Here is a 21,313-nt window from a genome sequence, read left to right as displayed (position 1 = left end):
AGGAAGTACTAGCATCTTTTATTCTTTTGGGGTCCCTAGGAGACCTACCTGGCATCCTAGTATTTGTCTCAGCTCCTTGACAACTGGCTTGACCTCAGATTCCTCATTCATAAAATTAGGGAGGTGAACTACACCAGTACATCTACTAATTGAGTTTATACTAGAATCTAACAGGGTGCTTTAAAAAATCAGACACCAGATTCCAGCTAAACCTACTGAAGATCTGTATTTTAATATTAAAATGTATACAAATAAATGGAAACCAATGAATACTCATTTAACCAGGATGTGGTCTATAACTTTGGGGTTTAAAAATGGTTTATGCTAGTTTAAAAATAATCCTTGTAGCTTACTTTATAAACTGAAAGATGTATCAAACACAATCCCAGAAATTAAATATTTGTTCTAAACAATTAAATGTTCCATAAACAGATGATATAAACTAGTTCATTTTTTTGCTCATGGTTTACAAAATGATGTATCTGAATGTGTGTGTATTTATACATAAAGAAATTAAAATGATTCATACCAAAATACCACTTTTCTCTTTGTTATTTAAAGTGGCTCCAGGAGGAAAATAGGCAGTGGTACTTGTTGTAATATCCAAACTTTTACAAAGGTTGTCCTGGGTGGCACAGTCCATCCATCCTACATTAACAAGACCATCCTAAAATGGAAAAAAGCAAAAAATAGGTACTGTTGTAAGTGGAAGAAAAAGTTAAAGGGATTTATATTTAGCAAAAACAGAACTTCTCTATTGTAAATTTTTTAAAAGAATACTCCCAAAATGATGCAAATTTGAAAAACATGATTAATAAATCTGATCTAATAGATGTAAAAATTACACTTAACATACATAGGAAACATTTTCAAGCATACACAGAATACTAATAATCTTCATAAGTGGCAAACTCCCAACCCACAAAGGGAGCGTCACTGGTGTTAAAATGTCAGCAACACAGAGACTACTCCTTGACCATAATAACGATGAGAGCTACATAAATAAAATAACAAAACAACAAAAAATAACGTTTGGAGATTACAAAAATACTAATATATACCCCTCTGGCTAAAGAGGAGCTTATAATTAAATTACAGAATACTTAGAAGTGAATGATAACAAAAGCACCATGTTAAAATGCATTGAATACAGCTTAGAAAGAAGCTTATAGCTATAAACACATTTATTAGAAAACAAGGACGATTACAAATAAGTGAGTTAAGTGTTCAAGAAACCACCAAAGAAAATATGTGGAATCAGCTTTTAAATGTGTTTCTTAACATGGTACTATGTCTTACAAAATAATGGATGCTTACCAACATACCACTTAACCTGAGACGTGTCTGTGAAGTCAAACAATCTAGGGAGGAAAAAAAATTATGAGGTAATTTCAGCTTTATTAAGTCTATACTTTCAGTAGCCATTCCTCCAAACTACTAAATTTATTCTAAGGAAATTAATTGGGCTGTGCTGGTAAATACTGAGACCTTTATTTACTAGGTAGACACAGAGGACAAAGTTTCATTCTTCTCCTTCCTCCTCCCCCTCCCCCCAGCTCCCGCTCCTCACTCTTTTATTTCTTGCCCTTAGCTTCTCAGGATTTCTAGCTAAAGAAAAAAGAAGGAATTTTCTCTCAAGCACCTCTTTAGGATCTTATTTCTCAAATTTCTCCTATCAACAATGGACCTATCTGATAAATATATGTCTAGAATCCTTAAAATACAATACAATCTTAAAATAGCTTCTCCACTATTTTTATGAAAGTTCCATAAATATAAATGCTAGACAGATTTAGAAGAAAGTGAGACATAGCATTACAGAGCTTACAGAGATAGGTAAAATCAACCTACCTGTGGTAAAAGTAAAGTAATGTCAGAAAGTTTTAGAAGTTTTCTTTAAGTGTGGAATGGACAGAAATATGTGTATTAGGCCAAAATGAGACAAAAACCCTTCAGTGACAGTCTAAGTTTTAGGGTTATTAGGTGATTTTTGCTGCAAGGCAATACCTTACTTAAGATGGGTGAGTGGTTGATTTTTAGTTAGTTTAGCAAAGGAATACCTTTTCAACATAGCAGCATAAACAAATTGGGATTAAACATATAAAAATGAATTAATTAGGATATTTTCTAACACTGGGACCAATTTTTAACCAATCTTATTGCTTGAATACAGTTTACAGTTTGTGTAGGGTATTAGACTTTCAACTTACTGAAAATGGAAAGTTCTAAAAATGTAAAGTCATCTTTAAATATATAGTTTTATGAGGCAGATGAATCATTTTTGATATGAATAAGTATGAGGCAAAGTCAATAATTGCAAAAAAATGATTATTTTGGGAGGGTTATATCTGTCAATGACTAGTTATTTTTTGCAAAGTGCCAAATACATTTGTGGATAGCTGACAGTATAATTTACCATTGGAATGATTAATCTGAAAAATCAGCCCATCGAACACAAACCACAAATGATACTTAAAAAAATAACATCAAAGGAGCGACCAATATGGTAGAGTAGAAGGATGCAGCGCTCATGTCCCCCAACAAACATATAAAAAATACCTCTACATGTAGAAAAATTTTCATGGAAAATTAACTGGAAAATGGCAGAGTTCCTATACAACCAATGCTGCAAGAAAGATTCCCACACAATCGGGTAGTACGGAAAAAGGCATAGGGTCAGGACCCCGACCTGAGGGATCTGAAAGGAAGAGAAGGTCTGCATGGGTAGACAGACCCTCACTGTGGGGAGCGAGTGGGTTGAGCATGCCAGTCCTGGGGTGGATTGGGCATGTCAGTCCTGGGGTCCTGCAAGGAGACAAGACCTCTTGACTGCTGGGCGAACTGCTGGGATAGACAGAAGGGCTAGAGAAGCCTAGACTGTACTCAGGAGGAGTGCACACGTGCTGGTTACCAGTAATCAGGGCGGAGAGACCTTTGTACTGGTAGCTGCTGCCTCACTGTATTCCCCAAGTAGGGTGAACACCCTGCCCTACTCACTCCACACCACTGCTCAGCACAAGACCTGGGCCAACCATGCCCTGGGAAAAGACTTGGTCTAGCTATACAGACACAGTCTGGGGGGTCCTGGGATGTAATATGAATGAGGTGGTCACTGCCAGTACTCACTCGGGTGGCGCCACAGGAGCACCCCGCAATTTTCCTCCCAGCAGAGTGAGTACTCTGGCTCTGCCCACTCCATACAAAGCTTAGCTCTGGATCTGGGGCAGGCAGGTCCTGAGAGAAGACGGCCACTGAGGCAGCCCAGATCTCTGGTGACAGCACAGCCACCTCAAATCTAGCAGCCATAATGCCCCAACCCCTAACCCCACCCACTCCACACCACAGCCTCGCACTAGATCTGGGATGACACAACAGGGTAAGGGACGCAACCCTGGGCTGTTTCTGAGTGGAGCCACAGATGCCTAAACAGGCAGTGCATTGGTCCTCTGGAAGCACACGGACCTCACTTGCTTCAGCAATTACTTCCTTTGAGGGCAAGGCAGCACTGAAGGGGAATGGAGCCTGATCAAGCCTGACCCTCAGGTGTCTATTCCAATAACGGGAGAGCAGACCCTGCCCCTGACAAGGTAGCAACAGCCATGGACCAAAGAGGAAGTCCTGCCTCACACACAGCATAAGTTTAGGTTCCTCCCCAAAACCAACCACACCCCCTATCAAGGTGATAATGACCAACACACCTTGAGGAAAGATGTAGCTGGTGTCCATATCAAAATCAGCCTTCACACCAAACATGCTGTATACATGCAGTCTACACAGGGATGCTGCCACATAAAAACACCCCTTTAGGACTATAATAGACAACTGTTTCTACTAAATTCATAGAGACAGAGGAAGTTAAGTAAAATAAAAAGGCAGAGGAACTACTCCCAATTAAAAGATAAATAAAACTGACAAGCCAGGTTCATCATGAAGAGAGAGGAACCAAATAAACAAAGTGAGAAATGAAAGAGGAGAAATAAATAATACCAGAGAAATATGAAAAATCGTAAGAGTACAATGAATAGTTATACGCCAACAAATTGGACAACCTAGAAGAAATGGACACGTTTTTAGAAACAGCCTGCCATGGCTAAGTCAAGAAGAAACAATTTGAACAGACTAATCACTAGAAGTGAAATAAAACCTGTAATAAAAGAACTCCCTGCAAACAAAAGTCCAGGACCGACAGCTTCACTGGAGAATTCTACCAAAAATAAAGTAGAACTTATACCTATCCTTCTCAAACTTATCCAAAAAACTTAAGGGGGAACATTCCCAAATTAATTCTACGAGGTCACCATTTCCCTGATAACAAAACTAGACAAGGACACCACAATAAAAAAAGAGGAAGTTGCAGGCCAATATCTTTCAGGAATATAGATGCAAATTTCAGCAAAATATTAACAAATTGAATCCAACAATAGATAAAAAGGATCATAAACTATGATAAAGGTGAACTCACTTCAGGATCACAGGGATAGTTCCACATATGCAAATCAATCCATGGGATACACCACATTAACAAAAGACAAAAGCCACATGATCACAGAATCATCTCAACAGATGCAGAAAAAGCATTAGACAAAATTCAACATCCATTCACGATAAAAACTCTCACCGAAGTGGGTGCAGAGGGAACATATCTCAACATAATGAATGTCATTTACAGCAAATCCACAACCAGCATAATACTCAATGGTGAAAAGCTGAAAGCCTTCCCTCTAAATTCAAGAACAAGGATGCCCATTCAGGCCACTTCTACTCAAAAAAGTACTAGAAGTACTGGACTCAGCAATCAGACAAGAAAAAGAAGTAAAAGTTCTCCAAACTGGAAGGGAAGAAGTAAAACTGTCACTCTTTGCATATAATCTATACAGAGCCCTAAAGTCTTCACCCCAAAAGTACTAGAACTAATGAAAGAATTCTGCAAGGTAGCAGGCAACAAGATTAATATACAGAAATCTGTTGTGTTTCTATACACTAAAAATGAAACATCAAAAAAAAAAAATCCTATTTAAAATCATGTCAATAAAATAAAATACTTAGGAATAAATATAACCAAGGAGGTAAAATACCTACATGCTGAAAACTATAAAATACTGGTAAAGGAAACTGAAGATGATTCAAAGAAATGCAAAGATATCTATCTCTTGCTCTTAGATGGGAAAAATTACCATTGTTAAAATGGGCATATTACCCAAAGTAATCTACAGATTAAACACAATCCCTATCAAAATACCCATGACATTTTCCACAGAATTATAACAAATAATCCAAATTTATATAAAAACTCCAAAAAACAAAAAACTGTCAAAGCACTCCTGAGGAAAAACAACAAAGCTGGTCGTATAACTCTCCCAGACTTCAAACTATACTACAAAGCTTCAGTAATCAAAACAGCATGGTACTGGTACAAAAACAGACATAGATCAACGGAACAGAGCAGAGAACACAGAAATAAACCCATACACCTATGGTCAATTAACCTACGACAAAGAAGGCAACAACTGTTAAAAAAAAAAAAAAAAAAAAAAAAAAAAGGTCTCTTCAGTAAGTGGTGTTGGGAAAGCTGGACAGCAATATGTAAACCAATGAAATTAGAACACTCCCTTCACACCATATACAAAAATAGATTTTAAAATGGTTTAAAAACTTAAATATAAGACATGATACCATAAAACTCCTAGAGAGAACATAGGCAAAACATCCTCAGGCAAAAATCACGCAATATTTTCTCAGAACTGTCTCCCAAGGCAAAAGAAATAAAAGCAAAAATAAATATGGCCTTATCAAACTTAGTGTCTTTTGCACAGCAAAGGAAACTATCAACAAAACGAAAAGACAACCTGCAGAACAGGAGAAAATATTTGCAAACGATGAGACTGACAAGGGGTTAATATCTAAAATACATAAATAGCTCATATGACCCAGTAACATAAAAAACCAAACAACTCAATCAAAAATGGATAGAAGACCTAAACAAACATCTTCCCTAAAAAGTCATACAGATGGCCAACAGAAACAGATGTTCAACAGTGCTAATTATTAGAGAAATGCAAATCAAGACAAAAATGAGGTATCACCTCACACTGGTCACATGGCTATCAAAAAGTCTGTAAGTAGTAAATGCTGGAGAGGGTGTGCTGAAAAGGGAACACTATTGGTGGGCGTGTAAACTGGTGCAGCCACTATGCCACTATGGAAAACAGTATGGAGGTTCCTCAAAACCTAAAACTAGAGCTATCATATGATCCAGCAATTCCACTCCTGGGGTATATCTGGAAAAGATGAAAACTTTCATTTGCAAAGATATATGTATCCCAATGTTCACAGCAGCACTATTTACAAAAGCCAAGATATAGAAACACCCCCAAATGCCCACCAACAGACAATGGGCTTAAGAAGATGTAGTACATATATATACATATACACAATGGAATATTACTCAGCCATAAAATATAATGCAATATTGACATTAGCAACAATGTGGGTGAACCCAGAGAATACTAAGTGAAGTAACTCAGAGAAAGACAAACATTAAATGATAACACTTATAGGTGGAATCTAATAAAATAATACGAATGTCTATACAAAACAGAAACGAACTCAACGGCACATAAAACAAACTTATGATTACCAAAGGGAAAAGGGAGGAAGGAAGGATGAATTAAGAGTATGGAATTAACGGGGGGTGGAGGGTGGGAAGGGATAGACTGGGATTTCAAAATTGTAGAATAGACTACACTGTATAGCACAGGGAAATATACACAAAATGTTATGATAACTCACAGAGAAAAAAATGTGACAATGAGTGTGTATATGTCCATGAATAACTGAAAAATTGTGCTGAACACTGGAATTTGACACAACATTGTAAAATGATTATAAATCAATAAAAGTTAAAAAAAAAAGAGTATGGAATTAACAAATATAAACTACTATACAAAAAATAGGTAAGCAACAAGAATTTACTGTATATCATAGAGAATTATACCCAATATCTTTTAATAACCTATAATGGAATATAATCCACAAAAAACAAGAAAACAAACTGAATCACTATGCTGTATGCCTGAAACTAACAATATTGTAAATCAGCTATACTTCAAAAAAATTTAACAATTTTATAACCTGTTACATGTAAAATAATTTAAAAGGTAAATATTCATTAAATAAAAATTGTAACTCTGGGTATAAACTGTATTTGAAGTACTGAATAATCAATTATAGTAGCATACTTAAGACTGTCACCTAATCTAAGGGTACATAATTCCATTTATAAGATTAGTAACTTCTGGGGATCTAATGTACAGTATACAGTGATTACAATGAACAATATTGTATTAAATACTTGAAAGTTGCTCAAAGAGTAGATCTTAAATGTCCTCACCATAAAAAAGAAATGGTAATTATGGGACAGGATGCAGGTGTTAGCTAATACTATGGTGGTAATCATTTTGGAACATATGAGTGTATCAAAATCAACACGTTTTATACTGTGAAGTTATACAACGTTCTATGTCAACCATATCTCAATAAAGCTAGGAAAAAAGATTAAAATTAAAATTAAAAATTAAATGTCATAGTCCCTTCATATAATAAAATAAAGAAAAATGTTACCTCCTCCTGTGGAACAAAAAGTGATCAGCCAGCCAACACCAGCAGCAAATGCAGTTTGTATGGAGTTAACAAAATTTCCTTAAGAGAATATAAAGCAAATTTCTGATCACTGAGTACTCATAATGAAAACTGTTTTCTAAATGGTTGTTCCCTTCTAATCTCATTTCCCCATCCACTCTGAGTGGTTTTCAGCATTTTCTAAAAATCCTCTTGAGATGTCAAATTCCTTCACTATTTTTTCCATCACGTAAAATCTAAATTCATTGTTTCATTAAGAAAGAAAGAAACTCAAATTGGCAATTAAGGTCCCTTGTGACCTGAGCTTTGTTTACCCATTCAGCCAGCTATATTCGTCCCCATGCCACTCCAGCCCTTACCCATCTTTTTGTTAGATTCATGAAATGTTGCCAGTTTCCCAAATACAGTGGCCTTTTAAGGATTCCTTTTTCACCTTCAAGACAGATTGGATCTGACCTCATTCAAGGACTTCTTAACTCTTCCTCTTCCCCACCTGAGTTCTTTCATAGCGTTCATGCTTCCCTAAACCTACCTCTATCATAATAGTTACTACCTTGCATTTTAATGGTTTACTAATGTCTTCCTTACTAAAACAATGGGGGTCCCTGAAGGCAGGGATTATATACTTTATTAGTGCAGCTCTGGTATTTGACATAGTTTCAGAGACATAACTGATACTCAATGAATGATATGAGCATTTCTTTAGAGGTAACTACTATCATTTCATGGGTAGTACAGGGTAATAAAATAACCCATCTATAAAGTAACTTGATGAATTAAAAGCCTAAGACTGGAAGTGTTTTTAAACTTCAAAATTAAACTGAATAGGCATGAATTTACTGCCTGATACAGTATACTTATGAACGCAATAAAACAGTTTATTAAATATTTAGTTGAACTTTGAAAGTTGCCTTTTCACCTAGCCCCATCTCATAAAATCTTAATTGTTTTAGTTTCTGTATAAATGTAGTTTATTTATTAAATGCCTACTATTACGTCGAGTTCAGAACAAATGATACAATTCCCTTTAAGAAAGCATGGAAAAGACATTTTAAAATTTCAATATTATGACCAAAACATTAATACTGCCACTGAGAAACTTAAAATACCAATTCAAAGTATCCTTGAAAATTGAGCAAAGTATGAAAATAAAATTACCTGTCCATAATTCTGTCACTGTGCTTCTAACATGCTGCATGGCGAAATTCACTAAACTTTCCTTTGATCTGTCACCATGGTATTTCACTGCAGCCTAGTTTTTTATTTACAAAAAGAGAAACATCCTTTACATTTTCTTTTCAAAACTCATACCAAATACCTTTAATTCTACCTCATTTTGAATAAGTAAGATCTGTCTATAAACAGTGTATTTCTAAATGATATGCTGAGAATCTTGATTTTATAGATTACATGGCAGACATTTGAATAATACTGTTTATAATAGTTTGTTTTACCACTTAACACTAGGGAAAAAAGGGAAATCAGAACTTTATAGTCAATGAGAGAAAATACCTGTAAATACTTTGTGAATTATAAAGTACCATATGCATATTGGTTACATTATATTAAGATGGAAATTGAAACTGGCACACATTTAATTTTGAAATAGAACAAAGTCAAAGCAATGGCATCAAAGTATTCACAACACAATCAAAAATTTATTTTAGGTGCCATCTGACTACAGCATAGTAGTCTTAAAAATCAAATAAGACTTAAAAATCAAAATACTGTAAAATCCACATATATTCAGATTTTCTCTAGTATTTCGATGTTATAATTTCCACAAATTTAAAAAAATGCAAATTTAAACTCTTACCATTCCAGCCCTAAAAATGAAGAGGCTGGGATAACTGTTGACTCCTTTCATCCGGCAAAGCATTCTATCATCGCCACAGTTAACCGCTCCAATTCGAAGTAATCCATCCACTTCTTTAGCAAAGTCTCTCCACTATGAGAAAAAAAAAATTATTTCTCAGATAAGATCATTTATCTTTCCTTGAACATTCTTCAAGCTCTACATTCTTAAAGGAGAGTATTTCTAGCACATAAAACCATATACATGTGAAAAAATGATTATTTCTGACAGTTATAATTACATTAGTAGAAAAAGTCCTAACAGTAAAAAAAAAAACACTCAAATAACAGAGCAACTGTAAATAATAAAACTTTAATAATCAGGACATAAAAAATACGTACTGTGGGAGCTAAGTCATGGCAGTGTGAACATCCTGGGGAGTAAAAGTTCACAAACCACAGCTCTCCAGAATTAACAGCAGCATCTACAAGCACATGAAACCAAAACAACTTAGAACTATTTACTAAAGGTTTGTGCATATTTTAGTTAAAAATTTTCATTGAGATCAGAATGAAACAAAAGTCATGTATCTCTCACACTGCCTTTGTTATTTTCTGTACAATTTTTTCTGTAAGAGGAAAACACTATTTCAACTGTCAAACTAACAATACCTTTTTTATTAACTCTTCCAAGCCCTACCTGCATAAGAAGCAGACTTGAACTACATGATCGAAGTCATCATGAAGCTGTAAAAAGAAAGAAGCTACACAAGGAAGCAACAGCTGAATCTATGAGAATTTCAATGAGAGAAATGAAGAGGAACAGTGAGAGACACGGAGATCTAATCTTTTTTTCCATCTGCAGCACAGGTTAAACATGTGGTCAATCAATTCTGACAGCTAATCCAGATTCTGACAGAATGAAGTAAGAGACCTACACAACACCTACCGGAATAGGAAATGTGTAACGTTTGCCCTTCATGGACATTTACCTTGGTAAATTGTGTTATTTGAAGTATTAGATCAGGTTTTTAACAATTCAAAACATGAATACATATTCGCTAAAATAATAGATCTGAACACCACATAATGTGTACCCAACCATACATTATACATTATAAGCTATAAGATGATCTGATACAAGTAAACAAAATTTATTCATTAAAAAATTTTATCATTGTAAGGATGTGCTCTCAAATTCAAGATAAAAAGGTAAAGACAATTTGCTTTTGGTTAAAGAGTTTCCATGTAATTCCATATCAAAATCAGTTCTCAGTTAATTTTTAAAGAAAATTTTCATAAGTTACAGCAAATTATAGGAAGACATCAAAATATGCACACCATTCTAGATATATGTAATTATTCTGGTTAATTAGTAACATATGCAGGCCTCAATGTTCACCTAGATTTCAATTACAAGGCACACAGATCTATGGGAAAAAGTTAATCCATACATTACAGGCAACATGTATACATTAGGATTTTATCAACTGTTCTTTGGCAACCTTAGAAAGTCTTGACAAATAGACTACTCTATCCAGGTTGTCAAAATAATTGTCATGTTGACTTAGACCATCAACTGAATTTAGGTAAAATCTTGTATGTTCTCTGCCCCTTTCTCTCTTCTCCTTCTGAGTCCCAATAATGCCAATGTTAGTACACCTGATGTTGTCTCACAGGTCTTTTAAGTTGTCCTCATTTCTTTTTATTCTCTTTTCTTTTCCTGTTCGGCTTCAGTGATTATCACTACTCTCTCTTCCAGCTCCCTGGTTCATTCCTCTGTACCATCTAATCCATTCTTGATTACTTCTAGTGTATTTTTCATTTCACTTACTGTATTCTTCATCTTTTTGGTTCTTCTTTCTAACTTTTTGTTTTAAAAACTTCTTAGTTTACTCTGTTCGTTATTTCTAGAGTTCTCTAAACATATTTACGATATAGTTAAAGTGATGAAAGGAAAAAACCTACAACCAATAATATTCTACCTGGCAATTTAGAGTTTAAGGATCTGAAGATCAAAAGTTTTACAGAGAAGCGAGAGCTAAAAGAGTTCATCACCATGAAACCAGCTTTACAAAAAATGTTACAGAAATTTACATATGAAAAAGAAAAGACCACAGCTAGAAACATGAAAATTATGGAAGGAGACAAACATACAGTAAAGGTAGTAAATCAGCCATATATAAAGCTAGTAGGAAGGTTAAAAGACAAAAGTAGTAAGATCAACTATAACCACAATAACCAATTATGGGATATACAAAACAAGATATAAACTACGTCAAAAACAGTAAATGTGGTGGGGGATAAAAATGCAGGGTTGTTAAAATGTGTCTGAACTTAAGACATCAGCAACTTAAAATAATCACACACACATATAGATTGCTATGTACAGTGTGGAGAGCAGAGTCAGTAACTGTAATATCTTTGTATGGTGACCTATCATAACTAGAATTATTGTGGTGATCATTTAAGATGTATAGAAACACCAAATTATTATGTTGTGTAACTGGAACTGACATAGTGCTGTAGGTTAATTACACTTCGAAAACAAACTCAGAAAAATACATCAGATTTGTGGCTACCAGAGGCAGGAGCTGGAGGGAAGGGTAATCGAATGAAGGCAGTCAAAAGGTATAAGCTTCCAGTTAAAAGACAAGTAAGTACTAAGGATGTAATGCACAACATAATAAATATAATCAAGACTGCTGTATTTTACATACGAAAGTTGTTAAGGGCAAATCCTGAGAGTTCTCATCACAAAAGAAAAACTTTTTCTATTTAATTTTATATCTTTATGAGATGACGGATGTTCACTAAACTTATTGTGATAATCACTTCATGATGTAAGTCAAATCATTATGCTGTGCACCTTAAATTTATACAGTGCTGTATGTGAATTATATCTCAATAAAACTGGAGGGGAAAAATGATGTACAATAAATATGAATGGCATTTAGTGTGACGCAAAACCTTGTGTAAATGAAAAAGTCTCCCACCTTGGTACTTCGTGTTCACAGAGTACTTCTAAACTATTTGCCCAGTTCCCACTATTGTTGAATAATAAGAATAAGGTTAAAATATTTTTAATACTGTATTATCAAAGCTCAATGTGGGTGTTTTTGCACAACCCAGTGACCCAGAACAGAACAAGTACAACTTAAAATGCAATTTTCAGTGTCTAAACTACACAACTACAGCTAACGCCTGTCTGTTAGTATCTATGCAACTACAGCTAATAGACTGTTGGCCTAGAAAAATGTAAAAGGAAGAGGTACTTTGAGTTCCTCTTTAACTTCTTGAGCTTATCTTCAAAAGGATGCCTGTATTGTGTGGGTACTATTCAGAATGACTAGTGTAGGAGAGATGTTCTCTGCTTTTGCAGATATGATCTAGAACCTGTTTATAATAACCAATGTAATACTTTCCTGTCACATATAAAAAGATAACATGCATCATGTTTAATGGGAAGGATGAGAACATTTTTAAAACTTTCAGAGTCAAGTTTACTAATCACATTTTCTCTTCTGTTCTAGTTGAACAGTCTAGAGTTCCACTCCTGATAAAAATGAAATATGTAATTTGGATTAACTCTTTCATTACAACTGTAGCAGACCTGGACAAAATACAAAAGACTTCTGTTGAAAGCATCAGAGTTACCAATACAGTGAAGAATTAAGGGGTCCAGGAATGGGAGGAAGTAGAAATCAGAGGGCCAGTTTACCACCTCTAGAACACGGAGCTGATGAGTGAGCAACTGAGCAGAGCTCTTAACAGATTCATGAGACTAGAGGGATGAAAACAGAGCGCTTAGGGTATAAGTAAGAAAGGATCCTGTAAATAAAGATGAACTGGAAAGAGATCAGTCCTATCTAAGTCCAAAGCTCAGCTTTTAACCTCTTTGGATAAAGCTGATCTGAGATCATTAGTGACTCTAGTCCGAAGAAAACATAATTCCTCTCTGGAGGAAGAGAACACACATAACTTAAAAATAACTCCATAATTACTTATATAATTCGTTACACAAAAGACAAGATCAACTAACAAACTACTAGTAATAAAGAGACCCACAATCAAGTTAGGCTAATGTGATATTTACATAAGCACAAATTGATACTGCTATCCAACCTTGTCATCTTCCTGTGGCTTCTTCAACTAAAACTGCAGGATTAGCTTGTCTAAGACTAGGACTACATATGGTAGTATTAGAGCTCAGAAGGAATAGTGGCAACTCTGCACCAAACCTATCAATGTTAGTTATTTCTGAAAAATTGTCTCTAACGTTTTGTGGCTACAATTTATTCTTAACTACTATCTGGGGTTCTATATGAACTATCAGCAGTTCTTAACCTTTTCTCTATAGTGACAAATCTGAAAAAGTTTGAACCCATGTGCAATGCAACCATCAAGAAAGTCTTTAATTTTGGGTGGATTCATGCACTAGTCAGCTTGCAAGTTTTGTTCAGTTCCTCCAATTCTATCTCTAATTTCAAAGTTTTCTACCCCACCGGACCACAAAATACTTACTGATAGTCTAACACATGAGAGACAATAACCACAGGAAAAGTAGTAAGTTCACATAAACACATGCCAAAAAATTATGATTTTGCCAGCTTGAAACATGGGTTATCAGTTCTGTCTACCAACAATATAAATGAATCGAATTTTCTGCCATTTCCTTTGGAGGAAAAATATTCATTTTTTGGGGAATTTGTTCAAGTGTTCACTGCAAGACTTCTAACAAAGTAATGAACTATACAGCTACTTTGTAGGCCTAAATTCACCAACATGATGTAGAAAATAAGAATGACACAATTCTTGCTAAGAAGGAACTGTACATAATCAGTGACTGTAATACATTGTTTATGATAATACAAGAAATTATATGCATGCATTTTACAGCTAGTATGCTATTACAGTTTTCTAAATTAACTGTAACGCAGCAAAATAAAACTGAAATTTGATTTGAGGTAAAAATATTGGTTTGAGGCAGAAAAAAATATTTTATTATACACACACAAGTTTGAAAATATAAGAATCTAATTCAACATTTAAGGTTTTCTAAAATGCAATACAAAGTGCGGTAGAGCTAAATTTTTATATCCATTTTCACACAAATCATAGGTCAAATTAAATCTGCTGCCAAAATAACTATATACTTATTCAAAACACTGAAATACAAAAGTTCGAAACCAGAAGTATTTTTGCAAGTTTGCAGCAAGCTCACCTGGTATACAAACCTGTCCTGAACTGGTATGGGCTATGTATTATTTTTACTTTTTTATGCATTTCACTGTGTAATATTATGTTAAAATTTTTTTTAATTTAAAGATATTTTAATATATGTTTTTAAAAACAGTATACTGCCCTACATTCTGATAAGAACTTTATTTTTATCAGTGCTGATTTTTTATTTTCTCATACAGCTTCTATCCTCTATGCATCTTTGTGTACACATTTTGTAAAATTTATATTATACTGCATATACAATTTTGTATTAGGTTTTTTTTTTCACTTAACATACTCTTAAATGTAAACACTTTTTAATAATCTGGAAAAATGCAGAAAAAGAACAGGTATTGTTTCATTATTAATTCAAATCTGTCAGAAACACACATGTATGGAATGTTGAGGATGTTGCTTAGTACTTCTAAGGTTTCTTTTCTTCATCTGTGAAATGAGAAAAATAATTGTAGCTAATGCACAGGAAGGTCATAAAAGTTCATTAAGATAACAGAAGGAAAGTTGATGATGATACTAAAAGAAACTATGTGAAAATCTTAACTAACACTGTAGAATGTTATTTAATGTTCAAGATATACCATATTCCCTTGCTAACATTCAAAAAAATTTCTAAATTCTAAATATATTTGTCCTCAAGAATTTTAGTTAAGAAATTGGTCTTGAACTATGATTTTAGAAAAATCATATGTCCACAAACTTACCAAATTCTCTTCTATCCAATGTTATGATTTCAGGATCATCATCATAAATACCTAATTTTAAAAGTACATGAAAGTATAAAATTAAAACTTCATTATAAAAATAAATCATCACATAAAAATGTTACTTTTGTTTCATTCATCAAAAAATAGATTACTATACTAAATCTCAATGTTTAAGAATATGCAACAAACTAAGAGAAAAGCAAAGAGTAAACAATACCATTGGTGATACATTTAAAGAGTGATCAAAAGATACTAGTTTCTTGATATGGATTGTCACAGGGGTGTGTGTTGCAGGGTTCCTATTATAGTCATGTAATTTCTTCTCCATAGGAAATTTCTATTATATGTTTTTTAAAAAAATTTTCATTTTGAAATAGTTATAGACTTAAAGGAAGTTGTAAAAGTAGTTCAAACTCCCATTTACCTTTCTCCCAGCTTCCCTTAATGGTGACATGCTATGTAATTTTAATACAATAGCCAAACCAGGAACTTGGTACTGGTACATTACTGTTAACTAGATTACAGACCTCATTCACTTTTAGATTGCATGTTTTTTTAAATATGAGGTATTATTTAAAAATATTTATTGCTAAAGGTCTTATATAATTAGAATATTTGCAAAAGTAAGGGCAAACTGAAGTAAATACAAATTTTATTTATAATAATTAACACTAATGTGAAAAAGTTTCTCATTATATAAAATATTTAAATATTAGTGATGGATATATACCAGGCGTCAGTAACTATTTTAGGTTTTATGGGACACATGGTTTCTGTCACAACTACTCAACTCTGCCCATTAAATGTAAAGGACAATACTAGTTAAATGAGCACAACTGCATTCCAATAAAACTTTATTTACAAAAGCAGGTGGCAGGCCAGACTGTCTGTGAAAGTAGATTGCTGACACCTGTTACAAACTATCACGCTATAGTGAATATACTTGAAAATACTATTTTGAAAAGAAAGTCAGCCTTGAGAAACAAATACTCCAAATATAATAAAAAAAATTTTATTTAGTCTAATATGTATAAAAGCATACTTCAGGCTTACCCTGCATTTGAGGCTAATTAATGACCAAGAAAACTACCGCATATCTGAATGCTCCCTCTTGCCTTAATATCTGTTTACTTTTCCCCTTCCTTGATTTATTTAACTTGCTCACTCTCTCTGCTCTTGCCTCTCTCATTCCTGTCAACACCTTAAACCATTATTAACATTACTAATTAAGAAGGATGGCATTTCTACTGAAGTGACCACTATTAAAGGAAACTTTAGTCTTTCTTAGAAAATATGGTGCTCTAGAAATATGAAAAGGCTTCAACATTTAACTTCTAATGCAAATATTTTTAAAATTAATTGCAACCCTTATTTTAAAAGTATTTAACAAGATTATGACTGAAACATCTTCAAACCTATACAGATAGTATCTACATACTACTTGACTTTCCTTTTGAATTCCACTCCCATGTTATTGAAGAGTCAAGGTAATGCATCCTAACTTCCTAAGTGGTGAAACAAAACTTTCTAAATTTACTCAAATAAACAAGAATTTCATAAGGAATTTCATTATCATCTTACCAAAATCATAACGATAGTAATTCCAGCTTTCATACTGGCCTCCTTCTTGATTATCTGCAAGTCCTTTTTCTCCGTATTTGTCGTACTTTTTCCGCAGATCTTCATCTTTGAGTACTTCATATGCTCTATTTATTTTTAAAAAATCACTATGTGCATTTGGGTTATTCTATTAAAAAATATTAATATAATATTTGTTTCAGATACACAATCAAATCTCTACAGAACCTATGTTGATGTAATTTAGTCCTGAGAGTTCTGTGAGATTAGATACTAGGATAAGTGGGAGCAGTACAATTATGATACGGGTGATCACGGACCGAAATAAAAAAGTTATTTTTAAAGAACTACAATTTTAAAAAATAAGAAAAGTAACAGAGAAAGGAGAATTGATGCCTCAAAAGGTTGACAGATGTGGTCATAAAATATGTCATTCCTTCTAAGAAATGCAACTGAGAAAAAAACTAATGAACCCCTGGAAAGCCTTAATATTGTAAATAGTATGTTACCCCTAAGACAATCACAATGAAATTTGTGAGTTATTTTATTTGAGGTTAATATTCAACATATTAACTAAGAAAAAGAATGTAATCCAATCTATCAGATAATTAAATAAGAACTAGTATCAGAATAACCACTCAACATAGGATTGATGTCTGTTACTGTTTCACAAAATTGTTTTTTGAATAATGCTTTCACCTAAATAATACTTAGTTGTAGGTGGTCTACTATCTTCCATATAGAAACTTAAAGAAATGATATTTTTAAATTTTAAATAAAAATCGTAAATACAATAGAATGTACATCTCAAGAAAAAATTACCAATTAACAAGTTTTAGAGAAATGTTGATTCTACTGCTCAGCTTTATGCAGCTGAAATCAAATAATCCTATTTAAAACTCTATCTAGAAAATTATAACAATCATACCTTTTTCTTTGATGAATATCTAATTTCACTGAGAAAAAATGAAGTAAAGTATAAAAATACCTTAAGATAAAAGCTAATTTAGTTTTGAAAGATTACATAATTGGGTACACAATCAAATATTTATGATTGCAATTAACTGGACTTGGCTGCTCAAGTTTTAATTCACAGTACTTTTGACTCTGGTCTTAGACTTGCACATGGGGGAAAATAGTGAAAGTCGAAGCATGCTATTATTAGCTATTACTATTTTTAGGACAACATACCCTCTAAGTCCTAAGGAAACAATATTTCTGTTACTGCTCTAAAATACTTGATTTTAACCTACTTTACTAAGAAAACTACTTCAGTTACTTCTGTTTTGAGATTAACATCTGTAAGAGAGCTGCTGGAAATTAGTTTTCAAACTAAGAGGGAAACTGCATTTTTGGTATAGACATTCCTTACACTATTCTAAACTTAGAACATTTTGCTTCTTTTATTTTTTTGGCTGTTTTCAGTATAGAAGATGAATTACGATTTTTGACATGTGATTGTTCTTAAGCATTTTGAGCACTTATTTATAATAATTTAAATACATATTAAAACCTTCTAAAACACATTAGATATTTTTAAAAAGAAAATTTTACCTACCGGGTTTTTATCAGGATGTAGCTTCAAAGCCAATTTCTTGAAAGCTTGTCTTATTTCTCTACTGGTTGCAGTTTTGGATACTCCAAGTAAACTGTAAAAATCTTGATCTGTACCCACTAAAACAGCCATATATAGTATTAGAAAACAGAGAACGACCCTTTTCAAGTCTCTGACATAGTCATCTTTATTTAACCAGACCCTCATTGTCTTTTTTGTCCAAGTTTTGATTTAAGTGAACATTAAGGTAATGCCGCTGGTTCCAGTTGATGTAATATGCAAGTTTGAGAACTTCTGTCCACATTACTCTAAAGGTTAATCAGGCATCACAAATTGTCTCCCAAAACGTTAATCTAAAGAGAAAAAAATCGGGTAGTTACTCCCAAAACGTTAATCTAAAGAGAAAAAAATTGGGTAGTTAAAATATCTTAATTAAAAAACAAACCCATGAGTAACACTATTTACTAAGTAACACTGCCAGCAATACAATCTCCAGTAAATGGCAAATCAGGGTGAATGCCCCAGGCTGTTCTTTGGGGGATCCCCTTCATTACTTCCATATCCAGGTAGCCAGATTCGTGAGATCACTGAAGACAGTAAATAAAGGTAAAAAGTAGCTAGTGCGGTTACAGCTAGCTAGAACACTTTACAAACAAATGCTGCAATTTGCTCCGATCAGCACCCAGAACACAAGGGGTTGAAGAGGAGTGACTTCCTTCCTTTTTCTATCCAGCTTAAGCATGGCCCTTTTGATCAGCTTCCTTTTCGGCTATTTCTTCACCCCTTTAAGGCTAGCAGTTTTCATTTCAATCAAATTTCACTTGTAGGAAATGTCCTTTGGCGGGGACTAGAAAGCACGAGATCCTTTCAAAGGGTCTGTATTTTTCATACAATCGGTCGAAGAACGGTAATGAATTTATATCATTGTAATAGACAACTTATATAGTAGGCCGTTTTCCCCCTGGGTTTTCTCAGAATGTGCTTATATTACATCCAAGTAGATATTTTATATACCTAGCAGAGTAACAATGTTAACACTGTAATTCTATTGCAAAGTTTAGTCTGGTATAAAAAGAAAAAGAAACAGAAAAGGAGAAGAGGAATTAGTTATTTAGGCATGTTCACCTGTGTAGGGTAAAAATAAAATCATCAGATTACATGTAAAAAACTTAAATACTTTGGTTCCAAAGAGTAACACTCTGAAAAATGTAACCTTCCTAGCATCCTCAGTTCCTCCCTTCTTCATTTACTCCTAAACGTCTGCTTTTAAAAATTTTCTCCCTACCTGCAAAAGGTTTTTGGTTCATTTCTAATTCCTTTTCTCGCCAGCAAACCAAACCAAACCAAAACCCCCCATTTTTTGGTAAAACATAGTGGAGATTAATAAATGTCCAGAAAATGACTAGAAAAAAATAGAGAACATATTCTCAAACAAAAGTGCTGCTTGTTCTTGCCTAGCGGAGGTTCTCGGTCAGCGTGGGCGTGCCTGACTTGCTCTGCCCCCCCTTCGAGCACAGGTGGAAGCTGCAGGTAAATGCAACGCTAACTCACTGCCGCCACCACTCCAGAAAGGGTTGCGGGGAGAACGGGAAAGATGGAGACATTGAGAGAAACAAGACTGTCAAGTGTTGCTGGTGTGTGAAATCTCAGGCCGGACTAAGGGAGAAAGAAACCTGGATGGATAACCGAGGCTAAAGTGAGAAAATGGAGCAAAAAGCGGGGAACCGCTGGGCGGAGGAAGGGTGGTATTGGTACTGGAGAAGAAAAAGACTGGGAGCGAGAACACAATAAGCGACCTGCAAGAGAGAGAACAAATTCCGGCGCACCGGCATTTCGCCCCCACGCCCCCACCCCGCATCTTCCCAGAGGGCCCAAGCGCCGCCGGCACTCTCAGAGCCTCGGCCCCCGGCCTATGCCCACCTCGGCGTCGCGGGGTCGCCTCCTGCAGCTACTTCCCCATCCTCAATCCCTGGCGGCGGACCCCACTCGGCCTAGCGCAAGCTGTGCCTGCGAGAGGGAAGCGCGCACTCTTTAAACGCTGCCCCGCCGCATCCGGGACTGGTGAGGTCCAGCCGCACCGCCGGGTTGCGAGAGCGGCCGGCTCCGGTCTGCTCCTCGCGCGCCGGTCTCCTAGGCGAGGCGGGGCGGGGCCTGGCGCGGGGCATTGTGGGAAAGGCGTGGACGACGCGGCTTGGAAGGACTCGCCGCAAGCCTTGCGGGCGCGGCGGGGTGGGGAGGGCGGTATAAATTTAGGTTGACGTGGCCTTCTGCGCGGAATCCGGCTCCGGCTCCGGCTCCGGCTCCGGCTCCAACCCGGAGCTGAAGGACACGCTGTGCCCGAGAAGCCTGCGCCCCCGCACCAGTGCAGCTGGTGCACGCGGCAGGCCGGATGCAGGACCACGAAGCCCGCCCCTTCCTGCTCCCGTTGCTGTGGTGACGGGACCCCCCCCTCCCTTCCCGGAGGGCGGGTTTAGGCAGGCAATTACCGTGTGACCGTGTTTTTAAAGGGTAAAGGCAGGGCTATAGAGGATTTTTATGGTCGGTGAGTCGGTGGAGCAGAAAGGGGAAATTTTGCGGAAAAAGGGAAGCTTTACTGAAGTGACACTGATTTCAGTATCAAACTATAGCGTTCAAGAGGCAGTAGGAAATTTGGGAGAAATAAAAATATTTGTGAGTGTGTGTGGGTGAACGAACATTTGAGCATAACACAGTATTGCCTGACTTCCTGGTCATTGAAGCTGGAAACTGGAGAGTTATCCATAATCCTCCTTCCCACCTTTACATTTAATGATATGGTATAGAA

General features: G+C 35.3%; 1 protein-coding gene across 1 annotated transcript in view; it reads right to left on the bottom strand.

Annotated features, from left to right (window-relative positions):
* Positions 1–20,802, bottom strand: part of DNAJC10 (DnaJ heat shock protein family (Hsp40) member C10) — a 45,616-nt gene extending 24,814 nt beyond the window's left edge. Inside the window, exons 1-10 of the mRNA XM_010991648.3 lie at positions 20,431–20,802; positions 18,514–18,863; positions 16,959–17,124; positions 15,375–15,425; positions 9,835–9,917; positions 9,455–9,586; positions 8,797–8,890; positions 7,621–7,698; positions 1,318–1,361; positions 530–667 (exon numbers count right to left, since the gene is read on the bottom strand). Of these exons, the coding sequence (XP_010989950.1) occupies positions 530–667; positions 1,318–1,361; positions 7,621–7,698; positions 8,797–8,890; positions 9,455–9,586; positions 9,835–9,917; positions 15,375–15,425; positions 16,959–17,124; positions 18,514–18,717 (990 nt within the window). The 5' untranslated portion in view covers positions 18,718–18,863; positions 20,431–20,802. The remainder of the gene's footprint in view (positions 1–529; positions 668–1,317; positions 1,362–7,620; positions 7,699–8,796; positions 8,891–9,454; positions 9,587–9,834; positions 9,918–15,374; positions 15,426–16,958; positions 17,125–18,513; positions 18,864–20,430) is intronic.
* Between the last annotated feature and the right edge of the window lie 511 nt (positions 20,803–21,313).

Source organism: Camelus dromedarius, chromosome 4, assembly GCF_036321535.1.
Source record: "Camelus dromedarius isolate mCamDro1 chromosome 4, mCamDro1.pat, whole genome shotgun sequence".
NCBI lineage: Eukaryota > Metazoa > Chordata > Mammalia > Artiodactyla > Camelidae > Camelus > Camelus dromedarius.
Note: the sequence above shows the minus strand (reverse complement) of the source record. Positions and strands in the feature narration are given on the sequence as shown.